The sequence below is a fragment of the Triturus cristatus genome, chromosome 5_2, assembly GCF_964204655.1.
Source record: "Triturus cristatus chromosome 5_2, aTriCri1.1, whole genome shotgun sequence".
Classification (NCBI taxonomy): domain Eukaryota; kingdom Metazoa; phylum Chordata; class Amphibia; order Caudata; family Salamandridae; genus Triturus; species Triturus cristatus.
Genome location: NC_140588.1, coordinates 984,125,717 through 984,149,868, shown reverse-complemented (window position 1 = coordinate 984,149,868; position 24,152 = coordinate 984,125,717). Strand labels below are relative to the sequence as shown.

Here is a 24,152-nt window from a genome sequence, read left to right as displayed (position 1 = left end):
GCTCGTGTTAATTTTAAATTTGATATAATACTCTTAATATGATCTGTGGAGAAGTGCTCCTTCACATTTTTTCTGACCCCTGGTCAATTATTTGATACTATTTCTTCCTTCCTTGGCCATTTGCCATAAATTTCTTCAAGGTGACTTTCCCATTTATCTTCCAAAACCGAACACTGCAAGATCCCTACAACTTTCCCCATACATTCTTGTATCATTTTCCAGAAGCCTTTGACATTTTTATCTTCAATTGCCTCCAGTAAGTTCATCCAGCATCTTTCTTTATAGGATCTTTTTTTTTCTCTGATGGTTGCCTTATATTTCATCCTTAATTTCTTAAATTCATGCAATAATGCATCATTATAAATATCTCTTAGGCATCTTTCTTTCCGCCTAATAGCGGCTTTTACTTTTCGGCAATCGTCATCAAATCATGGTTTATTATTTGAAGGTACTTTTGGTCCGTTTTGTGGCCCATAGTTACCCCGTTTAATATTAATCCTGAGGCAATCTACTAGTTGTCTTATCATGTCTTATCATATCCTCATACCAGGATAAACCCTCTCCTGCTGGTCGATTTTCTATTTCCACTGTTAATTGAAGTGCACTCAATTTCCTTATATGGTCATCACTAATCCTAGTTGTCAAACGCTTCGGGTATTCCACGTCTACTTGTAACACTTTTTGCCTCTGCGGACCCCTGTTTACTTGGAATTCTAACATCAGTGGGTAGTGGTCACTACCATCTGCCCTACCTACTTCAAAGTGTTTGATTAAATGAAAACTCCATGCCTGGATAAATGCATAATCTATGGGGCACTTTTGCTGCCCTATTTTAAAAGTGCACTTAGCAGGCCGATCCGATTCCTTTCTTCCATTTACGCAGAACAGGCCCATAGCCCCCAGCAGTTTACCTAGCTCCACGTCTTGGTTTGAGCTACCGCACCTAGGGAACTTTGCAAACTCCATGTTATATACTCTTAGCAACTCCCTCTGCCAAGAGTCAGTTTTTGGGGGTCTAGTCTGTGATTAAAGTCACCCAGTAACAATAACACATCTCTTGTATCTTGTAACATCTCCAAGTCCTTTTTTAATCGTTCCAAATCTGCTTTATACTCTTTTGTTCTGCCTTTACATATATTTCACATTTACAATGCATAAACCTTCCCCATCTACATTATTATTCAATATCAACACTCTGCTGCCTAAAGCCCAGTTACACTTAAGTTCAAGTGATTCTATACTTGTCGCTATCCTTGTTGAAACCAATGTTGTCTGGCCCCCTGATGGTCTCCCAAATCTATTCTTTCTTCCAAGCTTTACATGATATGTAAAGCCTTTCATAACAAGGGTTTCGTCGCACAACCAAGTCTCCTGTAAACAGGCAATATCGGTTTTCCTTAGAATATCTTCGAAGTTTTCATGACCACATATTCTTTTATATCCATTTACATTCCAAGACAGTATGGCTAGGCTGTGCAACAACCCTTGTTCCTAATCAACCTTACTCAAATCCCCATCTTCTTCTTCATCGTCCGTAGATGTAATTTCTCCAAGTCTATTCCCTACCCGGGCATCTACTTCATCCCACCCTAAGTTTTTAGGGGTTATCGTAATTTCGAGGGCTTCTTTCATATCCCGTCCTGAACTGATCATTTTTATTTGCCTTTCTCCCAACCCTACATGATTCCTAAGAAAAGGTTTCTCTAGTTTCTCTCTCAGCACATCCTCTCTTTTTAATATCCTAATTCCTTCCCTTTGCATCTCGGCTTCTGCCTTTTCCAGTGCTACTTTTATTAATGCTGAGTGGAGTAAAACCTTTGTTATTTCTTGTCCTTTAGTGTTCATCAGGAACCCCACTTCTTTTAGGTCTTCTGTACTTGCGTATCTTAAACTAGGACATTTTGCGAATGAGGAGAGGAGTTGGGCATGATTTAGGGGATTTAATTTCTTGGCTCTTTTCCCTCCCTTTTTATATCCTGTTGGTTCTAAAAATAGCCATGTATCTACGGGTCTATCTCGCCGCATATCTAATGATCTTTCTTCTAACGTTTCCTCCCTTCTTTGATAGGTTACTTCTTCTTTACCTCTATTCCTGCACCTCATCCCTGGGACTGGGTTACTGGGCCCTGCAGCTACAGACGGCTCAATCCCCCATTCTTGAACTACGACCTCCTTTTCACCTGGGTATTTCCACCAAGTCCCCCTAGAGCTCATTGCCATATTTTTCCCTAGATTTCCCTCAGGTCTACCGGTACTCGCTCCTGTTTCTTCACAAGTTAGTTTTTTTATTCCTTGCCTTACTACCTTATCCCTTTTCCTTGGCCTTTGCTCTAGACTTACCCCCTTCCCTTTCTCCTGATACTTTGTGGGTGGGTTTCTAGGTGGGGCCTTTTTTCCCCTTCTTCGCCCCCGGATATTTTGTTTTATACCCCACCTTTCCCCAAATCTCTTTATAATCATGGGAAACGAGATATATATACCGATGGTTCTGCCTCCTTAGGACCACTCAGTTCTCCCACATCTATCCCCTTATCCACAATTGTTTCCTCCTGTACTTCTACAGCTCTTCCTAAAGATGGCATTAGATTTTTGATCTGTGTCAGCTCCCCAATTATAATCCTAAACTGATTGCTTTGCGTTTTTAGAATTTCATTGTTTACAGCTGATACCTCAAGAATTCCCTGTAAGGTTTTCTGCAGCGTCAGCATTACCTCAAGCATGGATAAACTGGAGGAGCCTGTCACCTCCAGGCTATGGGGGGGGGGGGGGGGGGGGGGGAGACCTGATAAATCCACATGGGTATCATTGGAGAATTCCAGTCTTACTCTCCCAATCATACTTGATATCCTCTGGGCTGAGTCTTCATCACATGAGGATTTACTCTGTTTTGTTCTTTCTTCCTCCTCCACCTCTACATCCCTGTTCTGAGTAGGTAGCGACTGGAATAGCCGTGGCAAGGAAGACAAACGTGGTTCCATCGGGATCTCTGCGATACTAAAATTAGTCTGATTCAAGTTCTCCACGATTAGTACGGCATCGTCCTCCACAATTAGAGGTGTCTCTATCACTCATCTCTTTATCTGATCTCTCCTTCGGAAAATGTTTGCCGATAAAGTCCTTAATAGTTTTTGAGACTGCCGACCCGCATTTCGCGCCTGCCGATTTCAAAGTTGTCAATGTTTTCTGCGGGCTTGCGCTCAGAGAGGAGGTAGGACCCGTCGCTGGTGTTTTACTCCCGGGGGGTGTAACCATATCACCATTTGTGTCGTTCAAACCTTTTGGTAAAACAGTTATATCATCCCTCCCAAGACTTTTATCTCATATTTTCTTAAGAATTTTTGGGATTCTCCTCGTTTTAGCTCTCCCTGGGGCCATTTCTTCTGCTTTTCTTGGCGCCTTTCCTCCTGGATATGTACAATTTTATATATATTTTTTTTGATGACTTTCCCTTTGCTTCCTTTTAGTGAGCTAGACTTCGGGAGCACGAGGACTCTTGGCTCCCTGTATACTTTAGTTTCCCCTTGATATATTTTAAAAAGAATGGGGACGTACTATCTTTTCCACTTACCTCTGGTCTGTGGGCCCGCGCTCTACCTCCACCACTTCTCAGTTTTATTCAGCTTACTTCTTCAGTCTGCTTCCAGTCCAATTTCTCCTGCTCGCTAGACTTCAACGCCTAGAACTTTATTACTGGATTAAATTTCCATAGGGCACATCATTTCCCATTCTATGCTTTGTTTAGCTTTGCTTTGTTTAGCCATCCGGAGCCTCTCGAGAGGCAGCTCTCTACTTCCCCTTGTCTGGCTAGGTTTTAAGCGGCCACGTCGCAACAGGGGGATTGCTGCCCCAACTGCTGCTTGTGGTCAAGGTCGCAGCTTGTGCCTCCCGCTCTTCCCGTTTTTACCGGGCTCGCGGTCCACAGCGCGTCCGTTCGTGTAGTTTGTATATTTTTTTTTTTTTTTGCCGGGCTGCAATTTACGTAAGGTCTCGGGAGCCTCAGGTCTCAGAACTCGGCTGCCTCTGCCGATTGCAGCGGCTGTACGAAGTGATCAGCTGACCGGAGGTGCTGCACAGGAAGTGGGAAGTTCTCTACGAGCGCGTATACTGTACCGCACAGAACACAGAGAAGCCTCTCAGTCACGACGCTGGTTGTTGGTTAGTTTCAGTGGGCATCTTCAAGATGCCCTCTGTCGTGCATTTTACATTAAATCCCACACTGGCATCAGTGTGGATTTAATGTGCTGAGAAGTTTGATACCAAACTTCTCAGTCTTCAGTGTAGCCATCATGGTGCTGTGGAGTTCGAGATAACGATTTCCCAGCACCATATACTCCTAATGGCAGCACTGAATTACAGTGCCCAGGAATGGACCTGGGTACATGCACCTGTACCCACACCACTGCCATAGCGCACCCAGCTAGAGGGGTGACTAGGGTATGCCAGGGCAGTGTGTTTGTGGGCATGGCACACAGGGATGTGTGCCATGTCGACTGTCTTGTTCTGCACCAAGACACTCAGCCTGCAAGGGCAGGGTGTGTGTGTCAGGGCACAGGGCCTCGAAGGGTGGCACAATAAGTGCTGCAGCCCTTAGGGGCCTTCTCTGGTCACAGGGCCCTGGGTACCTAGGGTACCATTTACCAGGGGCTGACATGTGGCCAGAGATGCCAATTGGGTTTAGGCTTCAATGCAGTTTTAAGGAAGGAACACAGGCCCAGGGCACCCGATTGGCAGACGCCCAGGGCACACTCAGTAAAAGTACATCAGCAATTCAGCAAAAAGTGGGGGCATACCATGCAAGAAAGATGGCACTTTCTCACATACATGCATTTTCTAAACACAGTTTAAGCTCTTGAGAGCAGATTACTGCAGTCTCAGAACACCCTCTGCTTAATCTCTGAAATATAATGTGGGTGTCTTACCTTTGGAAGGGGTGGGGGGGTGTTTAATCTTGATTTGCTAGCTTGCCGAGACAAAAAGGGAGCTGGGAGTGTAATGCTTACACAGGTCTGAGCACAGATTACGGGAGAAACCAGGAGGGAAAAGTCAAACAGTCATGTGCAGGTAAAAAGACAGATCATCAGCAGCAAAATCCAACAACAAACAGGGCTAACTGAGGCCTGCCCAGGCAGATAAAACAGATTATCAACAGCAAAACCCACCAACGGACAGGGAAAAATGAAGCCCTTCACAGGCAGAAAAACAGCAGATTATAAAATATAAGGCCAAAAATGCAACAGGTAAAATAGAGGCAGTCGCGGGTAGAGGAAAATTATGTTTTTTACTGTATCAAGGAAAAGACAGCACTACGCCTGTCTCCTTACCACCTCCTGGCCATTGGTTCACTGGGCTGCAGGGCACATTTGAAGGTCTAAATGTGAGTGGACTTCATTTAAAGTTTATTTAGAAATGCAAACCAAGCTCTATACCTTGTCCTGGGTCGCTGATCCGAATCACTGTCACTCACTTCTTCACTAATGCCACTTTCACTGGCTGCCGCACTGCCACGAGATTCTTTGAAATCTGAATCATTCGAATCATCACTGGTGACTAAAAAATGAAAGAAGTTAATTTAATTATCTGGGGAGCTTTTACAGATTGACAAAATACTTGTTATTTCAAATCAATTTTTTAAAGGAAAATTAGGAGGAACTCAGGAAAAACATACAGTAATAACAAGAAGAACAAGTACTTACCTTCGGCAACGCATTATCTGGTAAAGACAATATCAAGCTGCTGATTCCTTACCTTTGAATTTCCCAGGCGCCAGACTGGACCCAGAAACTTTTGCATGAGCAGTATCTCTGCACACAGTCACGTGGCTTTGTTCGTTTCTGCGCGTCCATGTCGCTGGAAGGGACGTCGCTGTCACCTATATAGGCGCCACCCAGGCGTGCGGCACCATCAGTTATTTTCCACGAATTTCCACACCAGGAGCGCAAAGCCATGAAGTAAACGGACTGGTGTGTGTCCAAACTAGGTCCCTGAAAGGGGTCAACCCTAGCCCTAGAAATGTGTCCGCAGAGCGGGGCGGCATGGGTGGCTCTGTAAGGAATCTGCAGCTAGCTACTGTCTCTTTAGATAATGCATAACAAATAGTTTCTTACCTGTCGGTGTAGTTTTGCAGCTTGAAGACTTTCTGGATTCACTATGCCGTGCATTATTCCGCGGTCTAGTGGCTGGGTCCGGAATCATAGTGTTTTTTATTTTTTTTTTCGTGGCCCAGGTGGGTGTCGACGTCCCACCATTTGGTGTCCTTCGTGACGTCGACGTGCTTTCGCCGGAAGCTCCCACCTTTGGCCGCCATCTTCTGATTCTTTTTTCTTGTCTTGTGTTTTTCTTGTTTTTCCTCTTGCTTTTGTAAGTCTTTACATCTTTTAATCCCTTTCCTTCTGTCTCATCTTTCTGGCAGAGGAGGGTGGGATCGCTACTGAATCCAGAAAGTCTTCAAGCTGCAAAACTACACCGACAGGTGAGAAACTATACGTTTTTCAGGGTGAATCTTTCTGGACTCACTATGCTGTGCATAGACTTTGTAGCTGTTTGCTAAGTTTGTGGTGGCTGGGTGGAAGATGAGCGTTGGTTGTTGAAAATATGTTGAAGCACCTTTTGTCCTACTTGTGCTTCCTTGTTCATCTGTATATCCACCCAGTAGTGCTTAGTAAACGTTAGCACTGAGGCCCATGTTGCCGCCAGGCAAATGTCTTGGATGGGTGAGTGTAGGAGAGTAGGGTCTGCTATCCTATGGTCACCCCAAATTTTTGCTTTTTGCTTCACTGGTTTTTGACATATTGAGGCTGTGGGCCTGCCAATCAGACCCCCAGCCTGCTGTTCTCTCTACTAAATTAAAACTATGCACCCTAGGTGCATAACCAATTGGAAGTGGATCACCCTGTCAGCCCCTGTACCAGTGTACACTAGGTACCCAGGGCATTGGTGTACCCAAGGCCTGCCAAGGGCTGCAGCATGTATTATGCCACCCCAGGCTTGGCCTAACGATTTGACACAACTGGCTGATCACTCAGCTGGGGTAAGTTGGTGTAATCACCTCTTACTTAGGTGTAGTATACCTATACCTAACCTTAAATGGGACACCTGGTAACCTATAAGTCACTCCTATGGCAGGCCTTAACAATCCTGAAGGCAGAGTGCTTGGTTCCATGTGAGATGGTGCTCTGGCATGAGCTGAGCCTGTCTGCAGTGGTCGGAACAACTTCCTTCTACTGTTTCCAGATATCGTCATACCATATACTCTTAAGTGCATTATGAACCTCGCGGTTAAATGCTATCTTTGGTTTGGCTTTATCAAAACATGTCGAGTAAGGTGTCATACGAATTGGAATACTAACCCCTCGCCAATTCTGGCGACGGGGTTAGCATTCCACCCTTCTAGAGGGACACGACATGTACAGTACCTGAAACCCGGGTAAAATCAGACATAGCCTCAGCTCCACAAAATGGATGCTGCCACCACAGACACAAGTCTGCCCTCCTGCTGCTGGGAGTCCTTCCAGCTTGGGAGGTGTGGACAAAGGGTTTCCTGCCAGGGGAGGTGCGAGCACCACCCCAGACAGGATTTTGTGTATTGGTCAGGTAGGGCTTGAAAGAAACCAGACATGCCTGTGGCTCACAAGGAGCCTCGGTGCATATGCCAGTTCAAACCGGTCCTGGGGCACACCAGTCCCGGGCCTGGGGCGAGCTGGACAAAGGATTGGGGGTGTAACCACCCCCCTTCCTGGTCCCACCCATAGGGAGGGACCTAGCAGGTAGTCCGGCCCCTAGAATCCGAATAAAGGTAGGAGCTGTGTCCTAAGACTTCAGACATCCTGGAATCAACTTGAAACTAAGAAGAAGACGGGAACTTCGACATTCTGCTGCACAGAAGACTGAAGAAAATCTCCCCTGTGGTCAGGGAGTGACCACCTTGCTAACGCAAGCACCATCCAGCGAATCAACGTCTGCTTTGCCGCCGCCTCCCGCCGGAGCCCGAGCCCAGAGACTGACAAGACCTGGACCTCCAGACCTCTCACCGCCCGATCCACAGTCCCCGCAAAGAGGAGACCCGTGGAGGCACCGAGACACGTGGAGCCAGCCATCTTGGAACGACTACGACAAGCTGACAAGTGCAACAACCGAGGCTCCCTCCAAGTTGTGCTTTGGGTCCTGAGAAGCCCAACCCTCGAGCAGCATCTGCACCAAAGGTGAGCCCTCCAGCATCTCCACGATCTGCGTGGGGCCCTTCTGCATTTTGCCACTCGACGCGCCTAACCGGTTGCTGGCCCGCTGGCTAGTGGCCATCTTGGCGACGAAATCTACGACAAACACCGCTGGTCTGGTTGCTCCAGACTGGCCCTTGCTCCCCTCCAAAGGAGCAGTTCCTCTGACCTTGCTGGTCAGAACCATCAGCTTAAACTCCTTGCCTACAACAATTGCTTTTGCCAAGGCTTGTTTGCTTCGATCAAGTCGCCGACACCGCCGACAGCGAGAGCCTGCGTGGGACAGCTCGTGACTCGACTCCTGGACGTCGTCGACCTTCAGGGACCACGTGGCTGCAGAGTCAAGCTACACCTTCCTTCCTGTTTGCACCCGACATCGCCTGGTACCCACCTGGTGCCACGCTGGTCACTGGCTAGTGACTGTGAACACTGTCCCCTCTGCTTACAGGTCTTCAACATCTCCGATCCACTCTTGGATCCACTGCATCTCTTCCCGACCGACCGCCTGCAGCACTTTTGTCTACAGGCCCCACGGAACAGATAGAAGAAACCCGACGCACTTCGAGGCCTATGCACCCGCTTCCTGTGGGTGAGGTAAAGCTGGCACTCCTGTGCCCAAGTGTAGTATTACATCTCTAGTGCCTGTGTTCCAAATCTTAAGTTCCTAGGTCATCCGGAAGATTCCTTTTGCAGTAACTTTGTACTTTTTACGCACCCATTGAAACCTATGGGAGCACGCGTGTGACTATTTGCTCTGCACACGCCACCCGTGGACCTCCTGGTCACTAACTGACGTTAGCTCCTTGTAGGCCCAGCGATTCTAGAGGCCCTAGGCCTTTTCCCTTTTCTGTTCGTGGTACTTATACCACTATTTTAGTATATGGTTCGAGGGGCCACCAGGGCCTATCCATATAAAGTGCAACTTCTGTGTATTCTGTGATAATCTTGTTTGACGATTTGTGCTCCTGTGCTCATAAAGAGACTAGGGGTTACTTTGAGAAATAAATACATATATATTTTGAATATATATCTGTGTGGTGTCCTTTCATTGGTATAAAAGGGGGTTGCATTTGGTAAAACAGCTGGCTTAACACGCTTCACGAGTTTAGCCTCAAAGACTGCTTAGCCTACGCTACCACTAGGGCAGCTAGTCCGAAAAGGTTGACTTACAACCACACCATAAGGGTTGCTTGGCATGGTACAAGGTGATCACTTTAACTAGTGAGCATCATATACCAGGCCAACTTCTCACATTGGTGAGCAGCGGTTGGATTTGAGCTTGCTGTGTTTTACCATTGTAATCTCTTGGTTACCAATTGAAAGATCACATAGGTACCTGTAGGTACATATAAAACAAGATTAGATATACTTAAGTTCTACTGAACTTAGTTGTTGTAGAGCAAAGGGAGTAGCACACCCTGACTACAACTACTAGATAGGTTTAGTAGGTAAACCCAAGTGTAGGTAGATTGCAACACATCCACCCACACTTAAGAGCAATGGCCGGGGCAGAGGGGTCCACTGTACCCATCTCTGTCGAGAGTGACCCCCAGAGGGCACCAACCAGCTTTGCTACCCTTAATCAGAATGAGCTCAGGCATTTGGCAACTCTTAGAGGCCTTAAACAGCCCAAGAACCCAAACTCTGCTGAGCTCAGAGAGCTCTTACAGAATGATGAGAATCAGAGAGCACTCAAGAAAGCTTCCCAGTTAGCCCCCTTAGGGACAGGAACAGGAGGCCCCCCTTCTGAAGATGCCACTGAAGTACCCCTTCCCAATAGTCACCCCTTAGATGGGATGCCTACCACAGAGGATGAGAGTGAAAAGGATACTGACAGTAGTGAGGATGAAGGGAGAACTAGCCCAGTGCCAAGTGTTATACTTGGCCCAGCTAAACCAAGGCTATTGGGGACTGACAGTGGGTTCAACCCACTGGATCTCCCCAGTGGACTTAACACAGGGCTGGGAAGGCAAAGGAATCGCTCAGGTGACTCCAATGCTTCCCATGGCTCTAGAGGCTCTCAAGGTCACTCCAGGAGAAGGATGACCACCCCTCAGAGGAGGGAACATGAGGCCAAGATGCAAGAGGCTCAGCTGAGGATCAGGAAGCAGGAGCTAGAAGTAGCCCTGATGGAAGAGAAACTTAGCAAGGCTAGACAGCATAAAGAGAGTGGGTCTATACCCACTGGTGGCAGCATTGTCCCTAAGGACAAAGATAGGGTTTTCGACAATAGAAACCTGTCTAAGGTTGTGCCCCCCTACAAAAGTGGGGATGACATCCACAAGTGGATAACTGCTCTTGAGAGAGCCTGCAAAGTACAGCAGGTTCCTGAAGATCAGTGGGCAGCAATCCTCTGGCTCTCCTTTGAGGGAAGAGGCAGAGACAGACTCCTCACTGTTAGAGAAGAGGATGTCAGAAACTACAGAGTCCTGAAGAGTGTTCTAGTTGATGGGTTAGGCTTAACCACTGAGCAGTACAGGTTAATGTTCAGAGACACCCAAAAGACACAGACTCAGGACTGGTCTGAATACATTGAATGTGCCACTAAGGCTTTGGAGGGTTGGTTGCTGGGAAGTAAGGTATCTGATTTTACAGGATTGTATAATTTGATGATGAGAGAACAGATTTTAAATAACTGTCAAAACCAGCAACTGCATCAACACTTGGTTGACTCTGATCTGACCTCTCCCCAAGAATTGGGAAAGAAGGCAGACAAATGGGTCAGAACCAGGGTTAAGCAAAAGAACCAGAACCAGGGCCAAGGGGGTGATCAGAAGAAAACAGACCAAAAGGGTGGAGATCAGAAATCTAAAGACCAGAAGTCTTCAACAGGGCCCCAAACTACTGCTAAGGAGGGTGGGTCCCAACAACAGTCCAAAAAGAAGAAAGAAGGTCAAAAGAAACCCTGGTGCAATCATTGCAAAAATACAACTCACTGGACTAGTGATTGCAAAAAGGGTGGAGCCCCCAACACTGTTGCCCCTAAGGCACCTGCTCCCAGTACTACTGTTAGCAGTGTTGGTCCCCAGACAAAGGGTGTAGTGGGAATCACTATGGGAACTGAAGGAGATTCTGACTTAGACAGAACCCTGACACAGGCAGTCTTGATCTGTGATGGGGACATTGATTTGTCCCTGACTGTGAGCCCCAGTAACCTGGGCAAGTACAGACAGACTCCTTTAATTAATGACAAAGTGGCTCAAGCCTACAGGGACACATGTGCCAGTGTCACTATGGTGACACCAGGCTTTGTGGACCCTGGACAGTACATACCAGGTGAGAACTACCTGGTGACCAATGCCAGCAATGCCACTACTTCACACAGTGTGGCAGTTGTTAACTTCTCATGGGGAGGGGTAACTGGCCTCAAAAGGGTTGTGGTTAGTGCAGACCTCCCAGTAGAATGTTTGTTGGGCAATGACCTAGAGAGTTCTCTATGGTCAGAAGTGGAGTACAGGACTCATGCAGAGATGTTAGGTATATCATCACATGTCCTTGCTGTGACCAGGTCACAGGCCAAAAAGTGCCTCACTGAACCACAGGTCTTGGATCCTGGAACAATGGACCAAGCACCTACCAAGAAGAAGAACAGGAGGGTCAAGGCTGTGCCTTCCCCCCTGCCTCAGAGTGATGATCAGCCTTCCCAGGAAGCTGATCTAGAGGACCCTGAAGGAACTGTCCCTGAAGAGCTGAACCTGACCAGGTTGAGTTTCTGGGGACAGGGGGACCTTCAAGGGCTGACTTGAGGCAGGCTCAGTTATCCTGTCCCTCTCTTGAACCCCTCAGACAGCTGGCTGCTGCTGAGGCTGCTGGGAATGCTCAAGGTACCCATAAAGTGTATTGGGATGAAGGGCTCCTTTATTCAGAGGCTAGAGACCCCAAGCCTGGTGCAACCAGGAGGTTGGTTATACCTCTGCAATTTAGGGGCTTCCTTCTTACCTTGGCCCATGATATTCCTTTAGCAGGACACTTAGGCCAGAACAAGACTTGGGACAGGCTTGTCCCTCACTTTCACTGGCCTCATATGAATGAAGATACAAAGGAGTTTTGTCGCTCCTGTGTTACCTGCCAAGCCAGTGGCAAATCAGGTGGCACAACAAAGGCCCCCCTGATACCACTACCTGTGGTGGGGGTTCCCTTTGAAAGAGTGGGAATAGACATAGTGGGTCCCATGGATCCTCCCACTGCATCTGGGCACAGATTTATACTGGTGGTAGTGGATCATGCCACCAGGTACCCAGAGGCAATTCCCCTTAGGACCACTACAGCTCCTGTTGTGGCCAGGGCCCTGCTGGGAGTATTCTCCAGAGTGGGGTTTCCTAAGGAGGTAGTATCTGACAGAGGTACCAACTTTATGTCAGGATACTTAACAGCTATGTGGAAGGAATGTGGTGTCAACTACAAGTTCACCACCCCTTATCACCCACAATGCAATGGGCTTGTTGAGAGATTCAACAAGACCCTAAAGGGTATGATCAAAGGATTACCTGAAAAGCTCAGGCGAAGATGGGACATCCTTCTACCCTGCCTTCTGTTTGCTTACAGAGAGGTCCCACAAAAAGGAGTTGGCTACAGCCCCTTTGAATTGTTGTTTGGGCACCCTGTGAGAGGCCCACTGTGTTTGGTGAAGGAAGGCTGGGAGTTACCTCTCAAAAAGCCTAAGCTAGACATAGTGGACTATGTACTTGGTCTCCGCTCCAGGATGGCTGAGTATATGGAGAAGGCATCCAAAAACCTTGAGGCAAGCCAGGCCTTACAGAAAGCTTGGCATGACCAAAAGGCTGTCTTGGTTGAGTTTCAGCCAGGACAGAAGGTATGGGTGTTGGAGCCAGTGGCCCCAGCAGCACTCCAAGACAAATGGTCTGGACCCCATACAATCCTGGAAAAGAAGGGAGAGGTCACCTACTTGGTGGACCTAGGAACTCCCAGGAGTCCCCACAGGGTACTCCATGTTAACAGGCTTAAAGCATATGTTGACAGGGCAGACATGGGCTTGCTCATGGCTACAGATGAGGGACAGGAGGAAGAGAGTGACCCTCTCCCAGACCTGTTGTCTCAGAACCCTGAAGATGGCTCAGTTGAAGGAGTGACCCTTGGAGGCAACCTCACTGCCCATCAGCAGACTGAATGTAGACAGGTTCTACAATCATTTTCACATATGTTTTCCTTGATACCTAGTCAAACTGACTGGTGTACCCATGTTGTGGACACTGGTGACAGTCTGCCTGTAAAGAACAAACTTTACAGACAACCTGACCACGTCAGGGACTGTATAAAGGCTGAGGTACATAAAATGCTGGAATTAGGTGTCATTGAACCCTCAGAGAGCCCCTGGGCTAGCCCAGTGGTTCTGGTCCCCAAACCTCACACCAAAGATGGCAAGAGAGAGATGAGGTTCTGTGTGGATTACAGAGGACTCAATGCTGTCACCAGGACAGATGCACACCCTATTCCAAGGGCAGATGAGCTCATAGACAAACTAGCTTCTGCAAAGTTTTTGAGCACATTTGACTTAACAGCTGGCTATTGGCAAATCAGATTAGCTGAGGAGTCTAAGGCCAAAACAGCATTCTCAACCCCAGGTGGGCATTATCAGTTTGTGGTGATGCCCTTTGGTCTGAAGAATGCACCTGCCACCTTCCAAAGGCTGGTGAACCAAGTCCTTACTGGGTTGGATGACTTTTGTGCAGCATATCTTGATGACATTGCTGTCTTTAGCTCCACCTGGGAGGATCACCTGATCCACCTGAAGAAGGCTCTTGAGGCCCTGCAGAGGGCAGGCCTCACTATCAAGGCTACTAAGTGCCAGATAGGGCAGAGTAAGGTTGTATATTTGGGCCACCTTGTAGGTGGAGGCCAAGTTCAACCACTGGAGAGTAAGATACAATCCATCAAGGACTGGTCCCCTCCAACCACCCAGACTCAAGTTCGAGCTTTCTTGGGCTTGACTGGGTACTACAGGAAGTTTGTTAAGAACTATGGGTCCATTGTGACTCCTCTTAATGATCTGACATCCAAGAAGATGCCCAAAAAGGTTCAGTGGACAGTAAGCTGTCAAAAGGCATTTGATGACCTGAAGGAGGCCATGTGCTCTGCACCTATCCTGAAAAGTCCTGACTACTCCAAAGAGTTTATTGTCCAAACAGATGCTTCTGAGTTGGGTGTGGGAGCTGTGCTGTCACAACTTAATGTAGATGGTCAAGACCAACCCATTGCTTTTATTAGCAGAAGGTTGACCCCCAGAGAGAAGAATTGGTCAGCTATTGAGAGGGAGGCCTTTGCTGTGGTGTGGGCCCTGAAGAAGCTGAGGCCATACTTGTTTGGCACTCACTTCAAGATTCAGACCGACCATAAGCCCCTCTTGTGGCTAAATCAGATGAAGGGTGAAAACCCCAAACTGCTTAGGTGGTCCATTTCCCTACAGGGGATGGACTTTACAGTGGAGCACCGGCCAGGTACTGACCATGGGAATGCAGATGGTCTCTCCAGGTACTTCCACTTAGGACATGAAGACGAGACTGGTCAAGGCTAGTTTAATGTCCCAGCGTTTGGGGGGGGGGTTGTGTAGGAGAGTAGGGTCTGCTATCCTATGGTCACCCCAAATTTTTGCTTTTTGCTTCACTGGTTTTTGACATATTGAGGCTGTGGGCCTGCCAATCAGACCCCCAGCCTGCTGTTCTCTCTACTAAATTAAAACTATGCACCCTAGGTGCATAACCAATTGGAAGTGGATCACCCTGTCAGCCCCTGTACCAGTGTACACTAGGTACCCAGGGCATTGGTGTACCCAAGGCCTGCCAAGGGCTGCAGCATGTATTATGCCACCCCAGGCTTGGCCTAACGATTTGACACAACTGGCTGATCACTCAGCTGGGGTAAGTTGGTGTAATCACCTCTTACTTAGGTGTAGTATACCTATACCTAACCTTAAATGGGACACCTGGTAACCTATAAGTCACTCCTATGGCAGGCCTTAACAATCCTGAAGGCAGAGTGCTTGGTTCCATGTGAGATGGTGCTCTGGCATGAGCTGAGCCTGTCTGCAGTGGTCGGAACAACTTCCTTCTACTGTTTCCAGATATCGTCATACCATATACTCTTAAGTGCATTATGAACCTCGCGGTTAAATGCTATCTTTGGTTTGGCTTTATCAAAACATGTCGAGTAAGGTGTCATACGAATTGGAATACTAACCCCTCGCCAATTCTGGCGACGGGGTTAGCATTCCACCCTTCTAGAGGGACACGACATGTACAGTACCTGAAACCCGGGTAAAATCAGACATAGCCTCAGCTCCACAAAATGGATGCTGCCACCACAGACACAAGTCTGCCCTCCTGCTGCTGGGAGTCCTTCCAGCTTGGGAGGTGTGGACAAAGGGTTTCCTGCCAGGGGAGGTGCGAGCACCACCCCAGACAGGATTTTGTGTATTGGTCAGGTAGGGCTTGAAAGAAACCAGACATGCCTGTGGCTCACAAGGAGCCTCGGTGCATATGCCAGTTCAAACCGGTCCTGGGGCACACCAGTCCCGGGCCTGGGGCGAGCTGGACAAAGGATTGGGGGTGTAACCACCCCCCTTCCTGGTCCCACCCATAGGGAGGGACCTAGCAGGTAGTCCGGCCCCTAGAATCCGAATAAAGGTAGGAGCTGTGTCCTAAGACTTCAGACATCCTGGAATCAACTTGAAACTAAGAAGAAGACGGGAACTTCGACATTCTGCTGCACAGAAGACTGAAGAAAATCTCCCCTGTGGTCAGGGAGTGACCACCTTGCTAACGCAAGCACCATCCAGCGAATCAACGTCTGCTTTGCCGCCGCCTCCCGCCGGAGCCCGAGCCCAGAGACTGACAAGACCTGGACCTCCAGACCTCTCACCGCCCGATCCACAGTCCCCGCAAAGAGGAGACCCGTGGAGGCACCGAGACACGTGGAGCCAGCCATCTTGGAACGACTACGACAAGCTGACAAGTGCAACAACCGAGGCTCCCTCCAAGTTGTGCTTTGGGTCCTGAGAAGCCCAACCCTCGAGCAGCATCTGCACCAAAGGTGAGCCCTCCAGCATCTCCACGATCTGCGTGGGGCCCTTCTGCATTTTGCCACTCGACGCGCCTAACCGGTTGCTGGCCCGCTGGCTAGTGGCCATCTTGGCGACGAAATCTACGACAAACACCGCTGGTCTGGTTGCTCCAGACTGGCCCTTGCTCCCCTCCAAAGGAGCAGTTCCTCTGACCTTGCTGGTCAGAACCATCAGCTTAAACTCCTTGCCTACAACAATTGCTTTTGCCAAGGCTTGTTTGCTTCGATCAAGTCGCCGACACCGCCGACAGCGAGAGCCTGCGTGGGACAGCTCGTGACTCGACTCCTGGACGTCGTCGACCTTCAGGGACCACGTGGCTGCAGAGTCAAGCTACACCTTCCTTCCTGTTTGCACCCGACATCGCCTGGTACCCACCTGGTGCCACGCTGGTCACTGGCTAGTGACTGTGAACACTGTCCCCTCTGCTTACAGGTCTTCAACATCTCCGATCCACTCTTGGATCCACTGCATCTCTTCCCGACCGACCGCCTGCAGCACTTTTGTCTACAGGCCCCACGGAACAGATAGAAGAAACCCGACGCACTTCGAGGCCTATGCACCCGCTTCCTGTGGGTGAGGTAAAGCTGGCACTCCTGTGCCCAAGTGTAGTATTACATCTCTAGTGCCTGTGTTCCAAATCTTAAGTTCCTAGGTCATCCGGAAGATTCCTTTTGCAGTAACTTTGTACTTTTTACGCACCCATTGAAACCTATGGGAGCACGCGTGTGACTATTTGCTCTGCACACGCCACCCGTGGACCTCCTGGTCACTAACTGACGTTAGCTCCTTGTAGGCCCAGCGATTCTAGAGGCCCTAGGCCTTTTCCCTTTTCTGTTCGTGGTACTTATACCACTATTTTAGTATATGGTTCGAGGGGCCACCAGGGCCTATCCATATAAAGTGCAACTTCTGTGTATTCTGTGATAATCTTGTTTGACGATTTGTGCTCCTGTGCTCATAAAGAGACTAGGGGTTACTTTGAGAAATAAATACATATATATTTTGAATATATATCTGTGTGGTGTCCTTTCATTGGTATAAAAGGGGGTTGCATTTGGTAAAACAGCTGGCTTAACACGCTTCACGAGTTTAGCCTCAAAGACTGCTTAGCCTACGCTACCACTAGGGCAGCTAGTCCGAAAAGGTTGACTTACAACCACACCATAAGGGTTGCTTGGCATGGTACAAGGTGATCACTTTAACTAGTGAGCATCATATACCAGGCCAACTTCTCACAGTGAGTTTGCCAGGAAGGCTATTGTTGCTCCCTTTTTCCTGGTAGAGTGGGCTTGTGCCGCTCCTTGTAGTTCTTGTCCTGCCTGCTTGTGGCAGAATTGTATTGTCTCTGCGATCCATCGTGCGATGGTGCCTTTTGTTACCGGTCTTCCCGAGAAACTGTTTGCGAAAGACACAAAGAATTGCTTTGTCTTCCTACAATCTTTAGTTCTCTCAAAGTAATGCATCACTGCCCTTCTAGCGCCCAGAGCGTGCAGTGCCCTTTCTGCGCTTCTGGATAGTTTCTGAAAGAAACTTGGTATCTGTATTGTCTGACTTAAGTGGAACCTTAACACCACCTTTGGCATAAAATGTGGGTCTGTTCTCATTACCACCCTGTCATTGTGAATTTGAATGTAGGGTTCTTGTGGTGTTAGCGCTTGCAGTTCGCTTACCCTGCGTAGCGAGGTGATTGCTACCAGAAAAGCTGTCTTTATGGTGAGCATATGTAGAGAGGCCTTGTGAATGGGTTCGAAGGGCGCCTTCATAAGTTGCGTGAGAACTACATTGAGGTTCCAAGCCAGTGGTGGTACCCTGTAGGGGGGGGGGGGGGGGGCTGATTCGTTTAGCCCCTTCCAGGAATCTTTTTACCACCTGGGATGTAAAGAAACTTCTCCCCGTTTCTCCTCTTGTGTATGCTATTATTGCTGCTAGGTGAACCCTTAGCGAGGTGTAGCTTAGGTTGCTCTTTATCAAGTGTGTTAAATATCTTAGCACTGTTGATTCCCTGGTGATTCTCTTCTGGAGCTTTTGCTTGAGGCACCACTGGGTGAGCCTTTTCCATTTTGCTACATAACACTTCCGTGTGGTAGGTCTTCTTGCTTCCCGCAGCACCGCCAGCGTGCTCTCTGGAAGTTTTAGGTGTGCGAACTCTAAGTCTTCAGGAGCCAAGCTGCTACGCTGAGGCTCTCCGGTTCTGGGTGTAGCATTTCCCCGTTTTGCACTGAGAGCAGGTCTCTTCTTTTTGGGAACTTGTGTGGTGGCCCCTGCGCCATCTCCATTATCTGTGAGAACCAGGACTGCCTGGCCCACTGTGGTGCTACCAGTATCAGTGTCATGTTGCTTGTTCTGCATTTGCTGAGCACCCTGTGTATCAACGGTATCGGGGGGGGAAAAGAGTAGGCAAATGTCTTCGACCAGCTTATCCATAGGGCATTTCCTTGGGATTGCTGCCCTGGCTGTCTGGATGCAAAGTTTTGGCATTTTGCATTCAGGTGTGTTGCAAACAGGTCTATTTGTTGGGTCACCCACTTCTTGAATAGCTTTTACGTTTCCTGTGTATTGAGCTCCCACTCGTGGGATGCCGATGGCTGTCTGCTGAGTCTTTCTGCTTCCACATTTTCCTTCCCTGGCAGATGTATCGCCGGGCGGTCTATTTATAGTGGGATGGCCCAAATCCGAATCTCCTGCGCTAGGCTGGATAGCGCCACAGATTGTGTTCCTCCCTGCTTGTTGATGTAGAACATTGTTGTGGTGTTGTCGGTTTGTATCAACACTCTCTGGCCGTACAGTTGTCTCTGGAAGGCTTTTAGGGCAAGGAACACGGTCTTTAGTTCCAGGAAGTTCATGTGTCTTATCGCATCAGTTTGTGTCCACAAATCCCTCACTTGAAGGTGGTTCATGTGCACTCCCCATCCTATTTGGGATGCGTCTGTTGTGATGGTCACTGTTGGAGTTGGTGGTGTAAATGGTTTACCCTTTAGGTTCTCTTTGTTCCACCATGTGATCTCCTCTTGCACTGCGCGCGTTACAACCACTAGATCCTCCCAACTCCCTGTTGCCTGTGACCATTGCTGCTGTATCCATTCCTGGAATGGTCTCGTGGAGTCCGATATTGGGGACTAGGTGAATGCAGGACGCCATCATCCCCATGACTTTGCTCACTGTCCTCACAGTCAGAGGTTGAACCTTCCGGTATTGACGTGTCTCCTTCAGTAGTGCGAAGGTTCTCTTCTCGCTGGGGTACACCCTGCCCTGAATGGTGTTGATCTGTGCGCCCAGGAAGATCTTCGCCTGTTCTTGTTCTATCGAGGACTTCCCCCAGTGTATTGAAAATCCTAGTTCTGTCAGCGTGTGTGTGAACTGCTGAGCGTGCAGTTTGCATTGGTTGTAGTTCGCTCGCCTTTACCAACCAATCGTCTAGGTAGGGATATACATGAATTCCCTGTCTTCGTAAGTGCGCCGCTACCGCAGCTAGGCATTTTGTGAAGACCCTTGGTGCGGATTTTAGTCCAAAGGCTAGGGCCGTGAACTGGTAGTGCGCTTTGTTGATGGCAAATCTCAGTAGATGTTTGGGTTTCGGTTCATGGGAATGTGTAGGTAGGCATTCTTGAGGTCTATAGTGGACATAAAATCCCCGTCCCTTATTTGTGGTATAACTTCTTGAAGGGACTTCATTTTGAATTTTTTAGTTTTTATGTATTGGTTTAGGAACCGTAGGTCCAGGATGGGTCTTAATGTTTCGTCCACTGTTGGCACTAGGAAGTAGTTGGAGTACACTTCCTTGTTTCTTTCTTTGAATGGCACGGTTTCTATTGCCTCCTTTTGGAGGAGTTCTTGTGCTTCCTGCAGGAGGAGCGTGAGCTCTTTTGCTGTGCGCGTTTTGTTGGTTGGCCTCCTGTTTGGTGGCTTTTTTTCTAGTTCTATATAGTATCCGAACTGTATGATGTTTAGTATCCATTTGTCTGTTGTTATCTTCTTCCACTCCTGGAAGAAATGTCTTAGTCTGCCTCCTACCGGTGTTACATGTTCGCTGTTTTCTCCTTTGTGTGTTTGTAACTGTTTTCTGACCCTTTTGTTGTGCCGCCCCCATAGAGATGTTGTGTGGGTGGGCACGTTCGGCACAGCGAAGTCACTTTGAGGTGGATTGCTGCTGTCCCCCCTCTTCTCGTTTGTCCACGTCCGTTCGGTCGCCCCCGAAAGGACTGGCCCCTAGGTTGGTACTGCCCGTTTTGCGGTTGCTGACCTTGCTGTGCATGGTTGTTACCCTGATGACTTTGCTGGAAGGTCTGGTGAGACGTTCCCGGCTGGTTTCCTTCTCTGCCGTTCGGTCTCCTTGAGGGGGGTCCCTCTGAACTGCAGTGCTCCCATGGCCCTCACAGTTTCGTTCTCCTTTTTGAGCTGTGTCAGCTTCGCGCCTGCTGGTGTGCCGAACAGTTGTTCCCCATTGAAGGCTTTGTTCAAAATATTGTTCTGGACCTCCGGTTTGAAACTGGAGATCCTTAGCCAGGGATGCCTCCTTTCTGTCACTCCAATCATCATGAGCCTGCTGGATGCGTCCGCCGCATCCAGGACCGATTTTAGGCAGGTGTTGGCCATGTTCTTGCCTTCCGCCACGAGGTGTGTTGCCCTCTGCTGGTATTGTTCTGGGAGATGTTTGAGTAGCTGTTCGACCTCTACGCAGTGTTGGTATGCATGTCTGTTTATTAGGGCATTGGAGTTCGCAATGCGCCAGTTAATTGCTGCATTCCTCTTTGTGAGATCTATCCTCTTACTCGCCTTGTCTGGAGGTGGCTCAAAGTTCGTGGGAATTTTGGCCCTCTTTCTGGCTGTCGACGTTATAATGGAGTCGGCCGGTACGGATCCCTGGATATATGCTGGATCCTTCGAGGAATGTTTATATTTTTTCTCTTTTCTAGGAGTGACCGTCCTGCAGGTTGCTGGCTCCTTGAAAGCTTCCCTGCCATGGTCCAGTACACTTGGTAGCATGGGAAGGAATTGGCTCCTAGTTTGAGTGGGTAGCAGTGTTTCTAAGAGTAAGCAGGCCTTTGGTTTTTCTTCCTCTAGTTTGACCCCATACGTTGCTGCAGGATTCTTGATGACCATGTTGTAGATTCCAATGTTGTCTGGCGGCGAAGGCCACGACGGATAACGCTGCACGGCTTCTTCAGAGCTTTCGTCGTAGAGGTCCTGCCAATCCAGGTCCTGCGCCGTCGAGGGAGTCGATTCCAAGTTTGTTTGTCGATCTTCCTTGCCTTCTCCCTCGTAATAATACAGGCCCTCTTCATCCTGCTGCTCTGCTGGTCCTGGAGTTTTTGGCGGGTCGGCGGCGTCAAACTCTTCTTCGACTTCTACCTCGACAACCGTCAAGGGCTTCGATGGGATGGTGTATCTGCTCATCCGTTCTTCAAAAACCACCTTCCTCTTGAGGATACACTCCATTTCGGCCTCAAGCCTCCTTTTCTTCCTCTCCATTTTGGCTGCCTGTTCGGCGTCAAGAGTTTCGGCGCCTCTCTTCGATGTCGTCGAAGTCGCCTTTGGCTTTTTCCTTCGGCGTTGAGCGCGCCTTTTCAGGGGCGTGCTTCGACGGCCTAGGTTTCTCTTGAGCTTTCGCCGGCTGGCAGTCCTTTTCGAAGGATCCGCTGGGCTGTTTGTCCATGGACGCAGCTGTGGCTGTCGACTGCTTCGACGCCAGTGCTCCTTTTGAAGACTTTGGCTCTGGTTTTCGAGAGTCTGTCGGGGTTTTAGGGGTCGACGTGTCTCTTACCTCCTTTGTCGACTTCTTATCGGTCTCTACGAACGTGTAGTCCTCTGGTCCCTCGGCGATGTTGTCCTCTTCCCCGCTGGAGAGGCCCAAGTCCCAGAGCGACGGAGGTTCTCCTTGGCCTTGCATGGTGTAGTTCGCTCTCCTCTGTCTTTCCCTTACCCTCAGCATCTTGGGGGTGAATGCCGAAAAGGCGTTGGAGTCCTTGCTCTCGTGGTCGATTGGCAGGCAGAGGCTGCAGACCGGGTGCTGGTCCTTTTGCACGTATTTGTGGTGGCAGTTATGCCAAAATTTAATCGGGGTTTTGTCCATTCCTGCACTCAGGGAGCCCCCTGTGTGCGCATTCTCCGTTTAAAGTCGAAGTTCTTTATCTTCCTCTCCTTCTTCGTCGTCCCGGCTCTGTGTTCCTGGTTGTGAGATCAAAATTCCAACTTCTCGGTGGTTTTCTGCTTGATTTCTTCTCCTTTTTCTCTATAACTCTGGAACTCCTCGGAGACGATCCAGACCCAACTGTGGAAAAAAGAATCTAAAGATGGCACCCAAAGGTGGGAGCTTCCGGAGGAAGCACGCCGACGTCACGGGAGGACACCGAATGGTGGGACGTCGACGCCCACCTGGGCCACGAAAAAAAAAAAGAGAAAAAACACTACGATTCCGGACCCAACCACTAGACCGCGGAATAATGCACAGCCTAGTGAATACAGAAAGATTCACGCTGCAAAACCGAAGTTCACTTGTTCATCTGATGGAGACTTTTAGCTGCACATTCCTTACCTTTGAATAGATACCCAAGCCATACTATCCTGGTGGTGGGCTGCTGACAAATTAACTATTCTAAGACGTCCTGTAGGACCAAACTGGAGGAAACATATATACAAGCCCTTTCACAAATCTATGTATAATGGGAAACTTAAATAAAGAGGATTGGTCGGGCAGCTGCAGGAAAGCAGACAGAGCAGAGAGATAACCCTTGAGAGTGCCCAGAGCAGCGCCCAGCTTGGCAAGGGTAAGAATGAAGAGAAGAATATCGGAGAGTGTAGGAAGGTGGCACTATGTATACTATACCAAAGTAAGGTGTCCAGTGGATCTCCAGAGGCTTACAGAGGCTTAAGTAGATAATACAAAAAGCTCTGTAGGCTTATCAGAGGGATGTGTTAAGCATTTGTTGTACAAACACAGGCAATAAATGATTACAATAAATCAAATAAGACTAGGCACTCACGAGGGATCTAATTTTTACTAGTACTGAGAATCCACACAGTTACCAGAGACTACTAATATGCCTTCTGCTGCTGGTATTATATCCAGAGAATTGTGGTCCCATTACCCTCAATTTTCAAAAATTCAAATCATCAACAACCCTCCATTAACCAACATCTTCACCACTAGAAGTCACAAGTACTCACAAAGAGGTAAAAGGTGAAAAGTGAGTGGGCCCCTCACGTACGCACCACCAAGGAGGCTGCCAGCTGTTTCTCACTGGTATGCCCACGTTTTCTCATCATTGGATGCCCACTCACAAGAAACAAAAGTTTAAAGACCAGTGAGGAGAAAAAGGGAACAGACCCCGAAAGGAACTTGTTTTCCTGTTCCCATCAAGGAAAAGTAAAAAGAACAGAAAGAAACCCGTGTATTGCAAAGAACAGATGTTCGATGCAATTTCTTAAAATTGAGTTGAAGACTCCCGTGATAGTCACCCTCTTTATTCAGATCGGTGAGCCTACTCAAAAATAAAAACACTCAATGTTATAAACCTTTGTAAAGAAGGCCAACATGTTTCATTGCCACTTAGCTGTGTTCTGGCAAATTCGTCAGGGCAAGGGTTTCAATCACCTCACTGGATATGTGTATATAAGTTGCAGGAGGGCTGTTGAAAAATAAAACCAAAATCAAACCTGTCTATTTCACTCACAAATGACACACTTCAACCAACTGTGCTTATAGTCACCTATATACACACAGCGAATATTGTTGATTAAAATCAAAGGAGTGTTTACCATGCAGAGGCGGAGGGCATTCATACCTGCCTCTACTATGCCACTCGGGGTTCGATTAAGTACTTTACCCCTGGTATTTAAGGCTGCATTTCTGTCAGCTAGTTAAC

The 24,152-nt window shown here is 48.4% G+C and overlaps 1 protein-coding gene across 2 annotated transcripts in view; it reads right to left on the bottom strand.

The window, feature by feature from the left end:
• The window catches only part of ATRX (ATRX chromatin remodeler), a 1,501,634-nt gene that overhangs the window by 901,263 nt on the left and 576,219 nt on the right, over positions 1-24,152 (bottom strand). For both annotated transcript variants that reach the window (XM_085608236.1, XM_085608237.1), the window contains exon 13: positions 5,427-5,547. In XM_085608236.1, the coding sequence (XP_085464362.1) occupies positions 5,427-5,547 (121 nt within the window). The remainder of the gene's footprint in view (positions 1-5,426; positions 5,548-24,152) is intronic.